Raw genomic sequence first — 18,745 nt, 5'->3', positions numbered from 1 at the left:
CTAGGAAGCAAAAAAAAAAAAAAAAAATGCAAAAAATGGAACAAGTTCAAAACTTCTTTTATAGTAATAGTCTCCAGTTGAGCATAATCACCAAAGCTACAGTGATAAGATTGCCAAAACTAGACAAACATCTGTGAGATGAATTCATCTCAGAGGGGAAGCCAACAGCTTGTTATCATTAAAGAGGCGATGCTCTCTCTGCGTTTGAACTGCAGGCCGCCTTGTTACTGCGTTTGCTGAGGCAATTGCACCAGATGTTGGCAGCTATCTTCAGATGGATGACAAGCACCTGCTGTTGGGGAAATTAAATGCTCATCGGCCTTCTTTACTTTGGGGGGGTGGGGTAGGAGGGAGAAAAGGGGAGTGGTGAGAGCTGACCCTCTGAAATAAACCTATTTATATGAAATGACAGTAAACGGTGGCTTGCCAAGCGGAGAAGCAGAATGGAAATACGTTGGCTATTCTCCATTGCCCCCCGTGAAATTTGCTCCCCACCCTTCCAGTTTTCACAATTAACATGATGCCAATCTGAACTCGTTAAACCGCTCATCATGGTCACGGAGACAACCCTGGACCCTCACGTGGCAGAGCCGCTGCTTGCGCCGACGCTTCTCCGCAAACTGGGTCTCCCCGCAGCTGGGTTTGCTCTGCAGCGGGTTCTCCGATAAGTGCTATTGAAAAAGCTCGTGGTTCGGTGTCAGGAGGCAACGTGGCCCCATCAGAACTGAAACAACCCAGGGCAAGAGATGATAGCATCCGTTTTAAAATAAAGACACGTGCCAACTGGAAGCACGTTCACACCAGCAATTGCTCAGCTTGGAAAGGACAGAACAACATGCTGAGTAATACCGGTACTTACCTCATTTTCAGAGCTTGCTTCCCTGACATCAGAAGCAATCGAAAATAATCCACTGTAAAGTTCAGGACAGTTTACACAATACTTCTTTTTAAGAAAAAAAAAAAAGGGCGCAGCAACATCCACTGGGATGAAGAACAGTTTAGTCCAGTGATGCTCAACCTCCAGCCCGCAAACTTTGGGTCTGAAACTTTGGCGGGGGGGAAGTGATGGGAGTGCTAGTTTGTAGCTCCCCTGATGCCAAATTTCCAGACCTATGAGGAGCCCTGTGGGCTGGATGACACAGCCCTGCACACTAGGTCATGCCAGCATACGGCGGGGCTGGTGCACGGGATTACCCAGAGACAGGAACCAGCCTGTAGATCAGCCGCGCATAACTCATCCGGCACGGGAGGCCACGAGGTCAAGTACCACTGTTCTCGGCTACCCAAGGCGCCCTCCTGCCCCAGAAAGCAACAGTCCCAAACTGCAAGCTTGTTTTATATTAAATGGACGATGCATAATGGACTTGATTGCAAACGCTCTCTTTCTTTATATACACCTTACGGGTTGAATTTCCACAGTGCTGACATGACAGCGAAGACATCTAGTGAAATCTCTACGGTCCGCTCCCACCTTCCAAACACTTCCTGCCTGGGAAGGTAAATTAGAGCCACCATTGCTAATTGCTATTTATGCAAAACCTCTTGTGAATGTCCCCGACAGGGACAAACATTTGTTTGAACTAAACTGGCCACATGCATTTTGGATATCCTTCAGATTAAGAGGCCGTTAATCCTCATTCTGTTTAGATTATCCTAATTGGCTCTTCATCTGAGCTACTTTGCCCTTGTCCCATTTTCTGAAGATATATGCGTGTGCGTGTGTACACACGCGTGCACACATATACACTGTAGGACATGAATACTTTATAAATACTCGTTGCCCAGTTCTAATCGGTTACTGATCTTCTTAAAAGGAAAACAAACCAGCGTGATGGACTATGGTTATTATGCGTTCCCAAATATTCATTTTAATACCACTTACCTTTTATCTTTCCTGAAATACTGTCAGACATTGCTTCCAGAGAAATACGAGCTAAAGAAACCTCTGCTGAATTTAACGGGCAGTACTACCTGCCATTATGTTTTTCACATTCTACCTATCTCTGCATGGCACAAGTCAAATTAAATTGTCATACCTGCAAATGTTGTGTGTGTAAATTAGAGCACATTTATTTTACCTCGAGGACTGGTAAATTTTTTCCACCTACGTTTTCAACTAAAGAAACATTTTTATCAATGTCTACTTTATTTTATTTTGTCAAACAACAACAAAGCCGTTCAGCCAAAACCTGGCGTTTTTCCCAGTTTTTGGCATATTCTAATGAAAAAAATTATTATTTTTTTTTTTTTTTTGCAATAAAAAGTTTATATTTCCTGCGGGGTTAAAAATTGGGTCTTCAAACCCATGCCTTCAATAGGTAATGTTAGGCCAGCTCCCCAAGAAACAGTATCCCAAATGCACCACTAATACATATAGTGTTTAGTTGTAGAGTTATGGGTGGTAGATAGAGTTTCAAAGGCACAAATGAGAGTCTCGCTGAAAGCTAACGGCATCCAACTGCCTTTTGTGCATAATTTTGAGTTAATGGTAATAGTGGCACGATCAACAAACAGCCTGGGTGGGTGCCTATCAAAGCAATAAAAAGTTTATTGCAAAAAAGCCCTCCTAACTCCATCAGCATTAGTCCAATTACACAAGATGAAAGGCAAATGTCACCTAGTAAATCCACTACGTCTTCAAACAGAGACTCCTCGATGGCTGCAGCCAACTCTCCTCTTTCCATCCCTTCTCCCCTGCAACTTCCTCCCCAAATTCGCTCTCTGACATCTACAACTTCCTTCAGCACATCTGAAAAACCCAGCGAGGACAAACAATGCCATCCAGAAAGCACCCGGCCTTGAATAGTCCTACAACTGCAGGAAGTTGTGAGCGGTTGCCTCTAGACAGACAAAGTTTCTCAACTCCAGATTAAGTAAAATTGGGGAAAACTGGAAGTGGGCCAGACTGGGCTATGGTGTTGTGCTCCCTAGCCCCCACGATTCACGGGGATGGCGAGGACTGTTGGGGAAGACAGCTAAAATTCAAGGGGATATCGGGCAGGGAAGTGGTAGAAGTCCTCATCCGCCACATTCTCCAGCCTTGGAATCAGCTACGGGGACGGCATCCCGTCAGCTGCTCCGAACACGGAGGAACCTGAAAATATTTCTCCTTCCCATGACTATGGTTGGGCTTTCTATGCAGGATAAGCAGAAAGCCTCCCCAGCAGATTGGGAAGAGAGCAGTGCCTTCATGCATTTCTTCCCTTCTAGCCAGTCCTTCCAATTCTTCCCTGCAAGGGAGCTCTTAAAAGCAGCAACGGGGCAAAGATTAGGCAAACGAGAAAGGTATTAGTGACATAATTGGGTCTTGAAGTCTTCTTGGCTGTTGGGGGCTCTGTCTGATTGAGAGGCCTGGAGCATAAAGCCCTTTGGTCTGGATTGCCAAATTCCAAGTCTCCACGGGAGCATGGCACGCTGGCTTCAGAAGCATCCTCGCTATTATTTCTTTGGCTGCATTAAGTAGAAATGTATGGTTCTTGGCACCATTCTGCCACGTAACAGAGAAAGTCCTGGTACTCAAAGCCTACACCCTCCCCGCAAAACCGCACACTGCCCCAACCTTTCAGAAAGTGCGGGGAAAGGAAGAGACTCAAGTGGGGCTTGTATGCAAAAGCAATGACTGGAGGTGGACCCAGCATTACATGTTTGAGAGGGGAAAGTGATTTTTGCTGGACAGTAAGTGACTCAAATCCTTCTTCACTCAATGCCATAGGAACTGCATAGGTTAGGAGTGCGTGATTATGGCCACTTGTGGGGGGAAAATAAATAGCGCTGCACCTCTTTTCCCATGCTGTGTGGGTTTTTTTTCCAAGTTAGTGTGGAATAATTTATCCAAGTTCCACCCCCATGGGTGTTTTAAAGAACCCAGCTACTGAAAGCACCCTGCTCAGAAAAGCTACATTTTAAAAAATGTCACGTGCCTCCTTCCACAGGATGTTCAGATCTTGTGTAATGTGGTGGCATCGTTCTCTAAATCAATGGTGGATTATCTACTATGCCACCCTTGACTAGCCTAATCAAAAATCAAGAATTAGTCAAAAGTTGTCACCAAAAGCTGAATTTATAAGCACACAGGCAATGAAATAATCCCTTCTAAATCGTACCTTAATAAATGAGGTAGAACCAGAAGTTTTCCAAACTTGAAGTTAGCAAAAGCATAAACAGCTTGGTGGCTTGTACTATGGCTCTCGGCTAAATGGATATGAGCTGCGAAGTCTGCTGATCTGCCTTTGCAAAGAACCTACGCATTTTGCACTTCAAGGCAGACAGGTGTTAAACTGCACTCGGACGTCGCAGTATAGTACGCACAGAAATGGTTGCAACGGACAGAAATAGGTGGTTGATAATAAAGTGCTCCCCTTTCTGCAACCAGCTACCCACCTGTCGTCTTTTGCCTTATCCTGAGATTGTAAGCTTGGAAAAGCCCATCTTCCTGTGCTGCATTTGTGCAGCACAGAGCACCAGGAGCTTCCTCTCACCTGCAGCTCCAGGCTGCAACACAGAAGAGTAATACCTTTCCTTTAGTGTCCTATGCAGTTGGCTCCCTAGGGATCCCACTTCGGGAACAAACAAGGCCGTTTAAGAAACTCGCATCAGTAATATAACAGGTTCCAGCACTGTCTAGATGAAATAAAGTCCTAGTGTTGTTAGGTGATGAGCTGTAGTTTTTTTAAAGTCCAACAGGCAGTAAAGGAAAAAGCAGTAGAAGCAATTTGCCTGTGGCCTCACAAAAGATGCATCGGCATTTAAATAGCTTTGTGTTTTTTCTGATAGCAATGTTTAGCGTGGCTACAAAACCACACACACACAATTACACTGAAGACACAGTTGGGGCATTTTTGAAAAAAATGTCTAATGCAGGCCCTAACCCTGTAACTGGCTCTGTGCTGGAGGACTCTGTGCTGCCCTCGACCGGACTCTGCGCAGATTCAGGGGTCACCTTCTGTGAATCGCTTTGTACCATCAGAGCCGTAATTGCTACTATTTTATTATAAAAATATATAGGACAGAAATATGGGCCATGACACAAGCCATGATACTGCGCTAAAGGGAATGAGGCGAAAGAGTGGGGACTAGTGACATGGAGTCAAGTTGCGCCAGGCTGGTGTAGTTAATTCATTTTTTAGAAAGGGAAAGCCAAAAAGGATATTTTAAACTGAGACAGCCAACCCCATGAACGATTCACTTACCGCTCACAGATCTCAACAGGAACTGAATTTGCCCAGATGCTCTGTGTTATCGCAGCAAGTAGGAGCCCTGGCCAAGATGGTGGCCTCAATGCACTAAATACTGCGTGTACCTGTAGTAAGAGCCTCTACAGCTGAAACAGCTCTCCAAGTCAATTGGAAAGGCAAAGTATGGAGGGGGGCAAGAGAGACCTGGAGAAATGCAATGACTTGCTGGTAGTCGCACCAAAAAGGTAGGTGGCAGATTGGGGGATAGAGCCCAGCTACCCCGAAGCCTAAACAGCTGAAGCGCACCAGTCCCTAGCTTTAATGCATGAAAAGTCCCTTACTGTTTTATTTAAACAAGAGACAAAAAGGAAGGAAGCTGCACTTCCAACTTTCTTCCAAGTTTGTCTCCAGCCTCCCCTCAACGCCCCCACCAGCAAATCCCACCTTAACATTTCCTCTTTTCATAAAATCCAGCTAGAAACCTCTGCGACCAATATATAATTTGTAACAAAGCCACTTCCACAAAGCATGTGTTTTATTACAGACCACCTAAAAGCTGGCTTCCTGTGTACAAGCTTTCGTTGCGAGAATGAAAACACTGACTTTTTTCAAGCAACGATCAAGTTTCTTATAGAAATAACCAAGTGTCTGAAAAGTGGGGTGGGGAGGGGGTGCGTGCACACACGCGCGTGCGACTACGTCCGCGTGCACGCATGGCAGAGGGAGACGGGAAGAGAAATAGCAAAAACAGATTTTTAAGACGACAATGGATCGCTACTGATTGCATGTCAAAGTATATGCCTTAGAGGAGTAGGCCACACTGCCCCATTAGAAAAGCATGGTGTGAGCGCGCACATTGAGAAATCCCAAAATACTGGAGCTTGGAAGTGAATGGAAAAGACTAGCACAGGCAATGCACACAAGGACCAAAAGCTGTTTTCTGATAACCATATAAAAATAGCCTTTATACACGGCATTATTTTAATTGCTTGAAACTTCTCCAAGACATAAACAATGGTGTATTAGCTTATCACTCTGTTTTGTTTTAAAGGACTGTGATTATTCACATTCAGTCGCTGGGTGACTTAATTTCAGCTGAAGTATACCAAGGTCAACTTAGAAAAGGAAAAAAAGAATAAAAAGAGCTAAAAGCTATTAAGCAGCAGCCATTTAGCTCTTGATTGCTTTTGAAGGCAGTGGGTGAGTCTAGCAGCAGTTTAAAAAAAAAAAATGCCAACATATTCTCCACTTGACTACATATTAAAATCTTTCTGGTCCTCTGGCTATTACAGATTAGAATGTAAATAACGTCCAGGCCTGCCCTCCTATTTCATACAATGCAACTCATTCACAAATAGCAAATTGGGAGATAGAGCACTGAAAATAGAAAAAGCTAGCAACTTGTCAAATCAGAGACATGACTTCTTGACAGAGCAAATACTTTCAAAAGAAGCCATCTTTGCGTCCTGTTGACCATACAAATCTACATATCAATGTCGAAGAGATGAAACAATGCTGTTCAGACTGCGGGCCAAGGCCAAACGACCTCAGCTTTCACTTGCGTAAGAGCACAACTCATCGCATCTACTGACATTGGCTTTACCCAGGTTTCTCTACAGACCTCCAAATCCCCCTGAAATGAAGCTGTGGAGAGCAAGCTGCCTTTTCTCATGCTAACAACTCTGTTGTGATAACGTCTTCGGAGGCCGGACCGGGGTCTCGGAGCAAAGTAACCTTTGGAGTGGTTAATACTCCAATGGTGCGTTAACTCGTTCACACCCAGACATCCTCGCCAAGCAAGGAGGAGTTTTCTCACCTGTTACCTTGAATCATATTTTCACAGCTGTCAAACACATAAGCACATAAGGAAGCAAATTATGTAAGCTACCTGACTAGGTTAATACCCTTAGTGCCGGGTTTTTTTCCCTCTCTCTCTCCTTTTTTCCATTCCAGTTAAGAGGAGAAGGGGAAACATAAGCATTTCTTAGTTTGTTACTCAAAAACGATTGTTTTTACATCAGCAAAAGAGTTAAATAATTTGTTTCTGCATTCCTTCATTGCATGCTCCCCCAAAAGAGGATTTATCCAAAGGGCACCAGTTCTTTTTTCGTTTTTTTGCAGCATATTTGACTTCAGCTTTCCTTTTCCTGTGATACAATTACTCTGGCCTATGCCCGAAGCAAGGACAGGGTTTTCAGGAGTTACTTTTCTTCTCTTAACTCTAACTAGCCCATAAGCCACGACAATGAAAGAAAGATGCTTGAAAATTGAAATCTTTCAAAACACAATAATCTTTTTTTTTTTTTTTTTTTTTTTTTTTTAATATAATGAAAAACAACATCAGACGCCAAAGACTATTATTCCGCCGGTTTATTTTGGTTTTTTTGCAGGAAACAACATGCAATTATATAAAACATTTGAGATCCACTGAGGTGATTCACAAATCCTGTTTTGCTTTGAACTTTGGTATCTTTACGTATTTCAGGAGGAAACAAGCTTTGCAAAACAAAGTTGCATGGTGCCTACAATTTGCCTGGAAGACTTCATGCAAAGCAGGGACAGACAATTAATGCAGTTCATGCAAGCTGTTCTGTTCCAGTTTCAGATTAAAATTTAAAATAAAAATCTGAATGCCACATACCCCAGACATCTCGTTTTAGGATAATAATGGGGGAGAAAAAAAAAGAGGAAACAGAAGAGCTGGTCCTGCTTGAAGATTTTCAGAGCAAATAAAGCAAGATTAACACTGCTTTCCTTGCAAGTTTGCTTAAGAAAGGTTTAAAAGGTATAAAATACAGCTGAGAAATATTTCACCCATCTCTGTGCAATAGCAATATTCAAACTTTTTGCTCTGTTTGTACCTTTAAACACACACACACACGATAATATAATTCTGGCTTGTAGTCCATCCCAGACTTGGGACAAATCGGGTAAGTAAAACCACTAGAAACATACCTTTCTGAGAAATGTGTGTTTCCATTGTCCTGGCCACACAGGCTGAAACTATAGTAGCCTTGTTATTCAACAGATTGTTCCCACCAAGGCTGAATTCAATATTTCTATAAGACGATTTTGATAAAGTTCCTTTTCAACAACTAGGTCACAAAGAGCATCTGGAGTCCAATCATGTCAATGCATCAATTCATGAACCAACGCAACCATTTAGTAGTCTTAAATTCACATTTAATATTCTTAAATTCAAAGGAGCCCATGTGACCTCATTTTTTCAGGTTTGGCTTTTCGCCGCTCAGAAGCTAAAGCGCCAAATAACGTTCCTGGAGGTCAGAAGTAGTTGGGGTGCAAGAATGGGTTAAAAAACCAAGTCAAACTACAAGCTCTGGCTGTAAACCAGAAGGGACATGGGAACCAGGGCAGCTGAGTTATAAAGGCCTGATTGTAGCAGCCCACTGGATTGGAAATGACTTGTAGGCCTAATGAAACAAAATTTTGGCAGTAAAACAGAATGAAAGGAATGAGACAATAAAAGACAGGAACAAAGGGAGCAGAGTTGTTTCAGCTTAGCAAAATAAGCTCACTTTGTTGTTGGGAAAAGCCAAAGCCGATTAGGATAAACCAATGACTAAGCATAAGTCTTCCAAACTAATTACACAGTTCACCATGTGAAGTATAATTGCAAGTCGCAAAATGAGGACTCCTTTTACTTTTGCAAGAGTCCTATAAAGCCAGCATTACCTGCTAAAAAAAGCCAAACCATGAGACGTCCCTTATCATCAGTAGCTTACGGCTTAAAAGGTGCAGAACACGTATGTCCTGGGAGAAGTGTAATTCATTAACTTTTAGGGGCTTTCTTCTGCTAGGCAAAATCCTTCAAGTGAGGTCTTAAGAAGCTATTGATATGTATTTTCTAATATACATTTAAAAGTGATACCAGGAGTCTTGAACGCTCCAACTCATCCTAGTGTCGTAGGGCAGTGAAGAACAGACAGGCCAGACTCCGTTAGCCGGTAGCACTGTATTTATTTCATTCTTTCAGCAAAGTGGGCTAATTACCTAAAATGTTGAAAATTTGGACGAACTTCTGCCTACAGACAAATGAATCAATGGAAGAGAGGGAGAGCATTTGAGAGCAGAAACATATGCCATGTACTACAGGACTGATGTGGATTAAATTTCAATAGCATTCTTGTGGGGGTTGGCAGGGAGAAAGGAAGAGGGGCAGAATGGCAGTGCTTGAGCTGGGCTTTCAGTCTGTTAACCCTCTTGAGGTCTTTCTGCTTTAAACACTATTAAAATAACTTCTGTTTGTGGGCAGCTTCTCCCGGCTGTCCCTCCATCCTCCTATGTCAGGACAGCACTGGTATCTCTTGAGCTATCGCAACTGCTGGGCAAGGTATAATTGTTTTTTTCAAGTGCCTTAAACCCCATTTACTAGCAGTTTAAAAGTTTATAGAAACAATCCTTCTGGGACTGGCCTTCATAAAAGCCTGTGGGAGCCAAGCTGGATCTTCCAGTCTTTTCTGAAGAAGTCTGTTACATTTTTTACTAATCCACTACTCCTTTTATGGTCTGGACTCTCAGTCCCATGCAGGATGAGCATCACGGGCTAGGCTCAACCCTGTCCAGACACGCATACAAGGACCTCTCCCCACACAGGCCAGTGCAGCGGTTCCCAAACTTTTTGGACCAAATGTAAGAGTGAGGCCCTTAACACTTCCATGGAGGGGACATGTACACAAGTCCCTCTCGCCTACCTTGGGGGTCTTCAAGAGGAGGCTGGACAGATATTTGGCTGGGGTGATATGATCCTGGCACCTGTTCCTGCCCAGGGCCAGGGGTCGGACCTGATGATCTGTTTAGGTCCCTTCCAACCCTAAGTACTGTGATGCTATGAGTTACGGCGGCCACTCAAGGACTGCAATGCGGACGAGCGTGGCCCTGGCTCCGACACACTGCTCCCCATCCAAGTCCCACCTCTGACACCATCAGGGCTTGTGTCCCTGGAAAGAGCCTTTATGTGGTTTGCCTTTATCTCCGTGTCAAGCAGATCCTCGCTCAGCCATGCCGGGGACTCTCTCAGCCTCTTACAGCCTCGGCTGCGTTTTGCTTTTTTTTTTTTAAAGTTTCTGGCATTTTAATGTAGAAAATAAACTGGTTTCAATTAAACACTCAGGCCCTTTCTTGCCGGCCGTGTTTCAAGTACAGAATGACATGGGATCAGGTTGCTGGCCTATGCCCCAGGTGTATTGGGAGAGCTACCTGAGGTTACAAAAGCAGCCACCCCTTCCTATGAAGCACGGCTGCGCAGCAAGTAAAAACAGGATTTCAAGAGCCACATCACTAGCTAAGTATTTTTTCCACCCCAGCGGGTAAATCAAACATTTCAAAGCCAGAGCAGCTGGAGTCATTCTTATCAAACATGGGAGGCTCCTCTAAATGTGCCTTATATAATACTTTTTTTTTTTCTTTGTCTTTTGTGAGTGTATAAGAAGGGAAGAATGCAATCAGCCATTCAAAACCTGGAACCACACTGCTGATCCGGCGAGGCATATTACCTGTATTACGATAGCGTCGTGGTCCCCAACCCCTGGCGTACAGGCAACAAGCTGCCCCCAAGACTCAGATGTCTTTCTTAAGACTGATTAAAGTATAAGGGTTACTTGCTCAGCGTTGTTAGCCATCGACTAGCAAAGGGGGAAAAACTCCTGGGGTCAAGTCTTATAATCAGGTATCTGTAAACTCAGAAACCCCGTTGATACCTACTGGCATTACTGGTGTTTGAGCTCTCTCATGGTCAAGCCCTTAGAAAACACCACCAAGTCGCAGGGGCAAAGCCACAAAGAGCACGCAGGAGTCCTCCCCACACAGCCTGCCTGCACAGTTACTTCCCTGGCTCTCCTGCGCAAGTCGTCTGGGACCTTGCACAAATCACTGACCCTCTCTCTTCCCAAGATCCACCTCTGTAAAATGGAGACAGGACATTCCTATTGCCAGTGAAGGTCAATGATGGGGGCGCATGCACATACTACAGGGATGTGAGACACAGAGAAAACAGTTCACAAAAATAATACCGGTTAGTAAAATAACCGTAATAAATATGCCTGGCTCTGACACTGCACCCCTCCATACTCAGTGTCAAAGTCTAAGCACAGACAGTCAAAAAGCCCGAGGCCGAATCCATTCAATCTTTGCAGGTTAGTCTAAGCTGCGTAGCTTGAACCAATAAGCAGGTGAACAGACATTCACTTTTGATTCTGGAAATGCAGCTGCATGCCTGCAGGGCCCAGGCCAGAAGCTGGCGAGCGCTAGAGGACACCTCCCTGCTCAGCTGGAGCAGACAGCTTGGGCCAAGGCTAGCTCACCCTCCCTTCTGGGATGGGGGGGATTGCAGGGGAGATGCAAAGCATCCTGGGATTCTGGGGCACTATACGTTCACTTGAATCTGGAGGGGATCTGGGACAGGAGTTGAATAAACTGATTTAACCTAAATCAGTTTAAGCCAGCTACTACATCCATCCAGGTTTATCGTAAACTGGTTTCAGCCATTTTGAAAGCGGTTTATGTTCGCTGAACTTCTGTTGTGCTACAGATTACAACCAGCTGCCAATCACTGATACTGGTTTACGTGTAATTTCTGTCCCTAGCCAAAGTGCTCCATGGAGAGGTCAGCATTGTCCCCTTTCTACAGGCACAGAAACAAAGGTGCATGGTGGCGAAGGGTCTCGGCCTAGGACACCCAGCAGGTTAACGGCAAAGCCAGGTCTAGAACTCGGGTCTCCCAAGATCTAGTTGGGTGCTCCGGCCCTGGGAGCATGCCTTGGTATCCTCGCAGTGCTGCACTGCTCTGTCTGATCTAAGAACCAGACTTTTTATTACCGCTGACGGCTAAAGCCAGGGTTTTCTAAAGGTGACTCATAATTTGGGTGGCTCTTTAAAAGCACCCAATTTCCAGGAAGTGCTGCCTTCCAAAAAAAAATTAAAAATATAAATAAAAATAAATCAGGCTCCTCCTAAGGTGCCAGCATTGGGGCAGGCATATATTAAAGCACTCAGAATCACCGGTCAGCTTTGAAAAACCTCAGCCTAGCTGTCTGTATTCTCCGAGACGCAGAACCTGCAAGCACGAAACTACCAGATGGCAGAGTTAAAAGACTATATTAAGGGTGCATCCAGACAATATGCAAAGCACATAGATTGAAACTATTATTAACTTCAAAAATACAGGTTAGAGGAGTTGTGCCGTTTTGAAATAACTACAGAAGAAACATCCAAAAGCTCATGTAATCCTTTAATAAAAGGCTCGGCAGGCTGTAAACATCCTGCCGGAATCGAAGATTATTACTGAAAATAAAATGAATGGTTTGCAAAACAACCATCAATCCCACAGAGGAACGAGTTATCAGCTCTTCTCCTCGACCCTCAAAAAAACAATACGAAGCCAAGGCTCGTGGAGGCTAGTTAAGTAAAAAAAAAAACAAATAAAAACCAGGGCCTCTGCTTCGGAGCGGCTCTGCTCGGGAGGATCCTGCCACGTTCTCTTGCAAGGCCAATTAAAGAACAATAAAACCGTGAAACTCAGCCACATGGCACATCCAGGGTGTAGGGCCTGTCAATAGCTGGAGGACCAAGGTATTGTGTGCGTGTCAGTAGAAGTCAACTGTTTCTTCTCCTCCTACAGATCAACTCACCCTTTCAGGCCAATATAAAACCATGGCTGCATTTATAGCGTGGCCTTGACCACCGCTGAAATATCATAGAGCAAAACTAGCTGAGCCGATTAGCTTAAAAGTGAAGAGCAGCAGCAGCACAAGTGTCACCTGTGAGTGCTGGTGGTTACTGCATCCTGGGGTCTTCAAGGACCATTTAGCTTATTGACTAGCAGCAGCAATTGATACAAAAAAAAAGAAGAAGGGGAAATGATCTGAAGCTCTAACCACTCCCACCACAAGTTATAGCAATGAAAATTAAGTAGCAGAGTATTTATCCTGACCTGAATGTACACTCCCCATTGTAACAAAAAACTCCCTTCCCTCTCTGGATCTAATCCCACCCTTGCAGCTGCCCAGAGCCATGCACCAGGCAGCCTGTCCTGAACACCACCAAAACAGGGGTGTTTGCAAGCATATGATGGAGCCTTTCCCAAGAGAGTTGAGGATACACAAGCAAAACCACTTGCCCTCCCTGTTGAATCAATTGCCCGAGCCCCTGTTACCAGCAGCTGCTGCACTGTGGCATGTGAAGAAGCGCAGTAGAAAGGTCTTGCACAATCTTGGATTTATAGATAGGAAGAAACACATGGGGTGGGCTTTACACTCAGTCTTCTGTTTAAGGATGGGGGAAAGAAAGGGGCACGGCACGAAGCATGCTATGCTTTGCTTATTTTGCCTGCAGTGTTTCTGGTTTCATGTGGCTGAGAAAGGGTCCAACAGGATGTCACCTAAAGTCTTGCAAATAAGTGTCATGCCACACTTCTGGGTCCTCTGCTAAATGTCTCTTGCTGAGGATGAAATATTATGCAGGCTCATTCAGTGGAGAGAAGGTCATCATTCCTTTTGAGCCAGGGCATTCACATTTTGCTGGGGCTCTTTGGAAGTCAGAGGACCCTAAAATTTGCACGACTTAACCATGCCTTTGGGTTTTCAGTCAAAACCGATTCAGTTCCGTTTCAATGGGAGGTTCAGCAAAATGCAAATTAAAATTGGATTAACCCAGTCCTCAAGCACACTGAATAAACCTGTCATTGAGTAGTGCTGTCCCGCTGCACTTGTGATTGAGGAGCCTTCTGCACGGCACTTGGGGAATTGTCATGAATCTTTTTGCAGGGCACAGATCTGAACGGTTTGGGGCATTACCCATCGTATTTAAATTTTTCCTGTCTCCAACCGCTGCTGCAACAATGACCCAAGCGAACAAAGAAAAAACAAAAAAGGGGAAACGGGCAGACTGCATTTTGCCAGAAGTAAAATCAACTGTGTACAAAGCAGAGCAAAAAAAAAAAAAAATGGGAAAAATATATATCCTCCTTCCCTTTTTCAGCTTTAGCAATCCTAGGTAGAATTGTAACAGCTGGAGGTAAAACCGGTTTCAGACAGATGTGTGATTTTATGTTGACCGGGTTCTTTTTAGAGCCAGAGACAACATTACAGGGCTCAGCCAGGCTGCCTGCAGAGAGGCTGGCATTTCCCAAGCCCATCACCGCTTTAAATGTCTAACAATTGGTTTGAAAAGTCTCAGGGACCTGAACCACTTCATCTGGTTTCGCACACATGGTCCCGACCCTGAAACCAGCTCCTCCTGGACACAGAGGCCCAACTCATACAAAGCCCTATGGAAGCCAGCGGGGCTCCTTGCTGGCACAAGGCCCTATTTGCAAAAATCCAGCTGTACGGTTGGACTTGCATTTATTTCTTTCTGGCAAACATCCCCTATAACTTGCCGGGAGTGTCAAGTCTTTTCCACCGGCCCCAAGTCCACTCCTAGCATGTTGTGTAACATCTGTTTCCATGCATAATATCTAGCAGTCTGACTCAAGAAACTTTTGTAAAAATAAAAACCCAAAGACATTCTGGTATTACCTCTATTATTTCTACGACAGCATTATTAGGCATCGTTGTCATTTCCTGGCTCCTCCGACCCATTCATCCTTACTCTGACCACTAAAATGATTGGCAAACAAAAAGCCAATTTTATGGCAACTGCAAATCTATAGAATCGTTAGGGCCAAATTCATCCCTCAGATATGCCCAATGTTTTTTCCTTACTTTTAAAAAAGATGAGCAATGCCATCTTCAGTCAAATGTTTTTTGATCATATGCATATGACAAATACAAAGACGAACAGAAGGATGTAAACAGGTTTTGGAGAATAAATGTAAAGGCAAGATCTGCCTTTGCATTTGAGTGAAAGTTTTACTGCAGTCTTTCAAAACAGACTTTAAAAAAAAAAGGACTGAAAATATGTAGTGTTGAACTGTGCTGGAGCTTACCTTGCCAAACTGTTCAAAGTATTGCTTTACATCTTCCACTACTGTATTCGCTGATAATCCACCTACAAATATTTTCTTTGTTCTTGTGACCATCTGTAAGAAATTACAAGACAAGCGCCCAGTTTAATCAGATTATTCCAAACAACACGTGACAAAAATGCCATGTTTTAGATGTCATCCCTAGGCCATGAAACGAGAATACTTCTTCACTAAACCAGTTCAGGGTCTATGTGATTAGGTGTCTCCTTTTGGTTTTGTGAGCAGCATGACTGGGTGTAGGCACTCAATAACACTGTCCTCACCCCCAGGGGATTCGTTTTAATGAATTCTTTTCATTGTGCTTCTCAGTGCAAATATAAGTGAAAATAAGTTACGGTACTAGATCACATTTCCGGTGACCTAGTTTCAAAAAAGTCATTTGTGGGGGGGGGAATAAAAAAATTGGCAGATGTAGATATTCCATCGATTATCTTAAAAGGAAGCCACATATCTCTTTGCCATGTGTAAAATCAAAATAAGGCACCTCTCACTCTGACAACACAAGCATAAACTCAGCAGCATTACAAGTGATTCAGCGGTGTAGTCGGTCACGTACAGAAACTCCTTTCATCCTATACCTTATGCCTGCCGCGCTGCCCAGAAACCCTTCGGACAGGCGGCTCCTGCAGCAGGCCTGAAGGTCACCGTATATGAACCGTTTCTCCCGAGGGGAATTGCTCTCAAAGTCCTCCGAGAGACTGCCCCACAACATCATCTTTCAAAATACAGAGGATCCAGCTAGAATATCCTTTGCTAGCCATGACAACAGTAGGCAACCATCAATCCTCTGGATCGTGGGGTACACATTAAGAGGTCCAGCAATGAACCCGCTTGCAGAGTCCTGCAACCGAGACCTTGGACGCGTACGCCTAGGCAAGGGTATGGAGGAGTAGAGGATGCCCAAGACCTGCCATCCCCACTTTAGACCACTGAGACAGGATCCAAAGACCAAATCAAGTCCAGTGCCTTGATGGTTGTAGGACAGTATCAAATAAAAGCTGCTTAATGCCTCAGCCAGGGCGTGCTTCTGTCAGGATAATGTCCCTTAACCTTTCTCCAGCCAAGAAATCCCCACGAAGCAGTGAAAGCTAGGGTTTTCAAGCACCCTATACTCCCCTTGCTCCGGAGGTTGCAACACTGCGGTAGCCTCACCACATTGCCACCTGGCCCTCCAGTCGGATGCTGTTTGCGGTCATACCCAGGACCCCTGTGACAATACAGAGTATGGAAAGAAGTAGCCCCTCTCCTGGACCAGCCACGACCCACCTGGAGTTGCACAGGTTATCAAGACCTTACCTTCAGATCAAGATCAAAACTTAAACTTGACCGATAAGGTGCGAAAGCAAGGACACCACTCGCTCCCGGAGACATGCCCTTTTTAATAAAGGGAGTCGCTCCATTAATGCAAGGCTTAAATATTTTGGAGGAAGGATTCAATCAAATAAGCAAAAAAAACCCAACAGTCCGCTTGAAGCTGGAGAGAAGAACCGGCGCGTGATATAAGTGCAGACCTACATTTTAGAAATGTTCGTTAACCGAAAGCACGACTGAACGGGGGACATCGAAATGCCACGTGCAAATGAAACCTGTTTGTGTGTTTTCCAGCGGAACTTGGTCGGGGCATTCACATTTAGAAAGGATGTAATGAATAATATATCAGTTGCTCTCTCTACCTTGCCCCATAACCTGAGAACAAGGAACCGCTCTGTTAAATTAATGACCGATAAATTTAGAACCGATAAAAAGGGAAAAGGAAATAACATCACGGATAGCCTGGGGAACTCATTTGTTACAAACTCTTCAATTCAACTGCAGGGGCTGCAATTTTTTTTTATTATTATTTTTAACCGAAAGGGCTGGATACACTTCATGACAACAGCAATGTCTAGAATGATGCTATTCAGTGCCTTGCCTACAACAGGCTTCCCCCAATTCTCCAGCTTACACAAACCCCACGACACGGGCCAGCAAAGTTATTATTCACACAGGTGGAGCTTCCTTTAATTTGAGATGAACAAAACTGTCACCGATTCAAAGATCCCATGCTTTGCCTGGCTTTATTTTGAAGCCTGGTACCAGTGTCTCAAGCTGGGTCACGTCTCTGCTACATGTGGCCTGTAGCAAACGTAACCGAATCCCATTCTCCCAGATGTCGGCTCCCCGGGAGTCATAAAGGCATTGCTGCATCCTCACATCCATCAAGAGTACGTAGGGACTTTGCTTTCATTTGAAGCACCAGGCACCAGCTCTTGGCTCGTAGCAGGATCCCAAAGCAGGCTGGCACTGCAAACTCTTTAAAGTCCTCTAGCCAGTCAAAGAAAAGTGCTGTCGGTTCTGCTTCAGGTAATCGGGATGCCTGTCGCAGGACAGACGCTGGCTTCCATTCAATCCGCTGTTTGCAGGAAAAGCCTTCATTGCAATTCCTCCAGCATAAACACGCGCTTCTCCCAAAGATGGCTAGGAACAAAAAATTGAGGGTCTGCTGGCTTCTACGTGCCCATTAACAAGGACCAGATGATTCCTGCCTGTTAAAAAACAAAAGGATTGCTAGCTCTTGGCATGCGCAGTCAAGGCATGAACCCCGGGCTCTGGCCCATGCCGACAAGGAAAGCAGGATGTTACAGAGATTTGGAGCACTCTTCTGACCTACTGGTGCAAATGTTAAAAAGTTTACTAACATCCTGAACATAAAAGCACTTTTAGGGGAATGATTTAAGTTGACCATGTCCTCCAGAAAACTGGATTTTAGCTAACAATCCCCAGTAATGCGCAGGTAAGGAATCCCAACTCCAACCCAGACCACCAGTAGGCTTTGCAGGTGCCATGCCTCCTCATCCCCGTTATAATGGATACAGCCTTCACCTTGGAGCAGCATCAAGTATCTGGACAGCGAAGCTCCCAACACAGACTCCAACTGTTAAGAGCACCACAAACCACGTCGTTAGGTCATAAAACCATTACAAAGGGAAGACGGTGGCACTTGCACCATTCAGGCCTCTGCCAGTGCAGAGCAATTGCAAGAAAGCTACACAACAGCTTGTTGTGACGGACTACGCCTTCTCCCATCACAGAGTTAAGACTATCTATAAACCTGGGGGGATCCAAAAATGCTCTCGGTGCACCACAAAATGAACTAGCACTGTCCAAATCTACTAGGGTAGAGATTCCCCCAAAATCAATGCTCCACAATTTTTTCCTTAGCTCCCTCTTTCCAAAAAGGGAGACAGAGGCAGAGAGAAAGGAAGAGAGAGGAGTGTCAAAATTCAATTATTCCTTTCGGGGGCTGCAATCTAGGACTCTACAATAATGGAAGCCCAAGCATATATTTTCTTGTTGCAAATTTTCATTTACAAATAAAGAATTGGCTAAAGCCGCCTTGTAACGAAAGGATTCTGTAGGGCTGTCAAGAGCCCTCTGCCTGATAGCATCTGATTTAAGAGGGGACCAAGCTTCGGGTGCCATGCAAAAAAGGGAGGAAGGCAATTATTCTCAGCAATATTTCGCATTACCATAATTTTTATACTTGACCAAGAAGGAAAGAAAAAAGCTACTTCTTCTAAAAGGAAGATTGAAAGTTGGATTTTTTTTT

General features: G+C 44.4%; 1 protein-coding gene across 10 annotated transcripts in view; it reads right to left on the bottom strand.

The window, feature by feature from the left end:
• MSI2 (musashi RNA binding protein 2) overlaps positions 1–18,745 on the bottom strand; it is a 414,613-nt gene that overhangs the window by 273,883 nt on the left and 121,985 nt on the right. For all 10 annotated transcript variants that reach the window (XM_019511070.1, XM_019511066.1, XM_019511067.1 and 7 more), the window contains exon 5: positions 15,118–15,210. In XM_019511070.1, the coding sequence (XP_019366615.1) occupies positions 15,118–15,210 (93 nt within the window). The remainder of the gene's footprint in view (positions 1–15,117; positions 15,211–18,745) is intronic.

The sequence above is a fragment of the Gavialis gangeticus genome, unplaced genomic scaffold (assembly GCF_001723915.1).
Source record: "Gavialis gangeticus isolate Ggan-Ray unplaced genomic scaffold, GavGan_comp1, whole genome shotgun sequence".
NCBI lineage: Eukaryota > Metazoa > Chordata > Crocodylia > Gavialidae > Gavialis > Gavialis gangeticus.
This window is presented reverse-complemented; position numbering and strand designations above follow the sequence as displayed.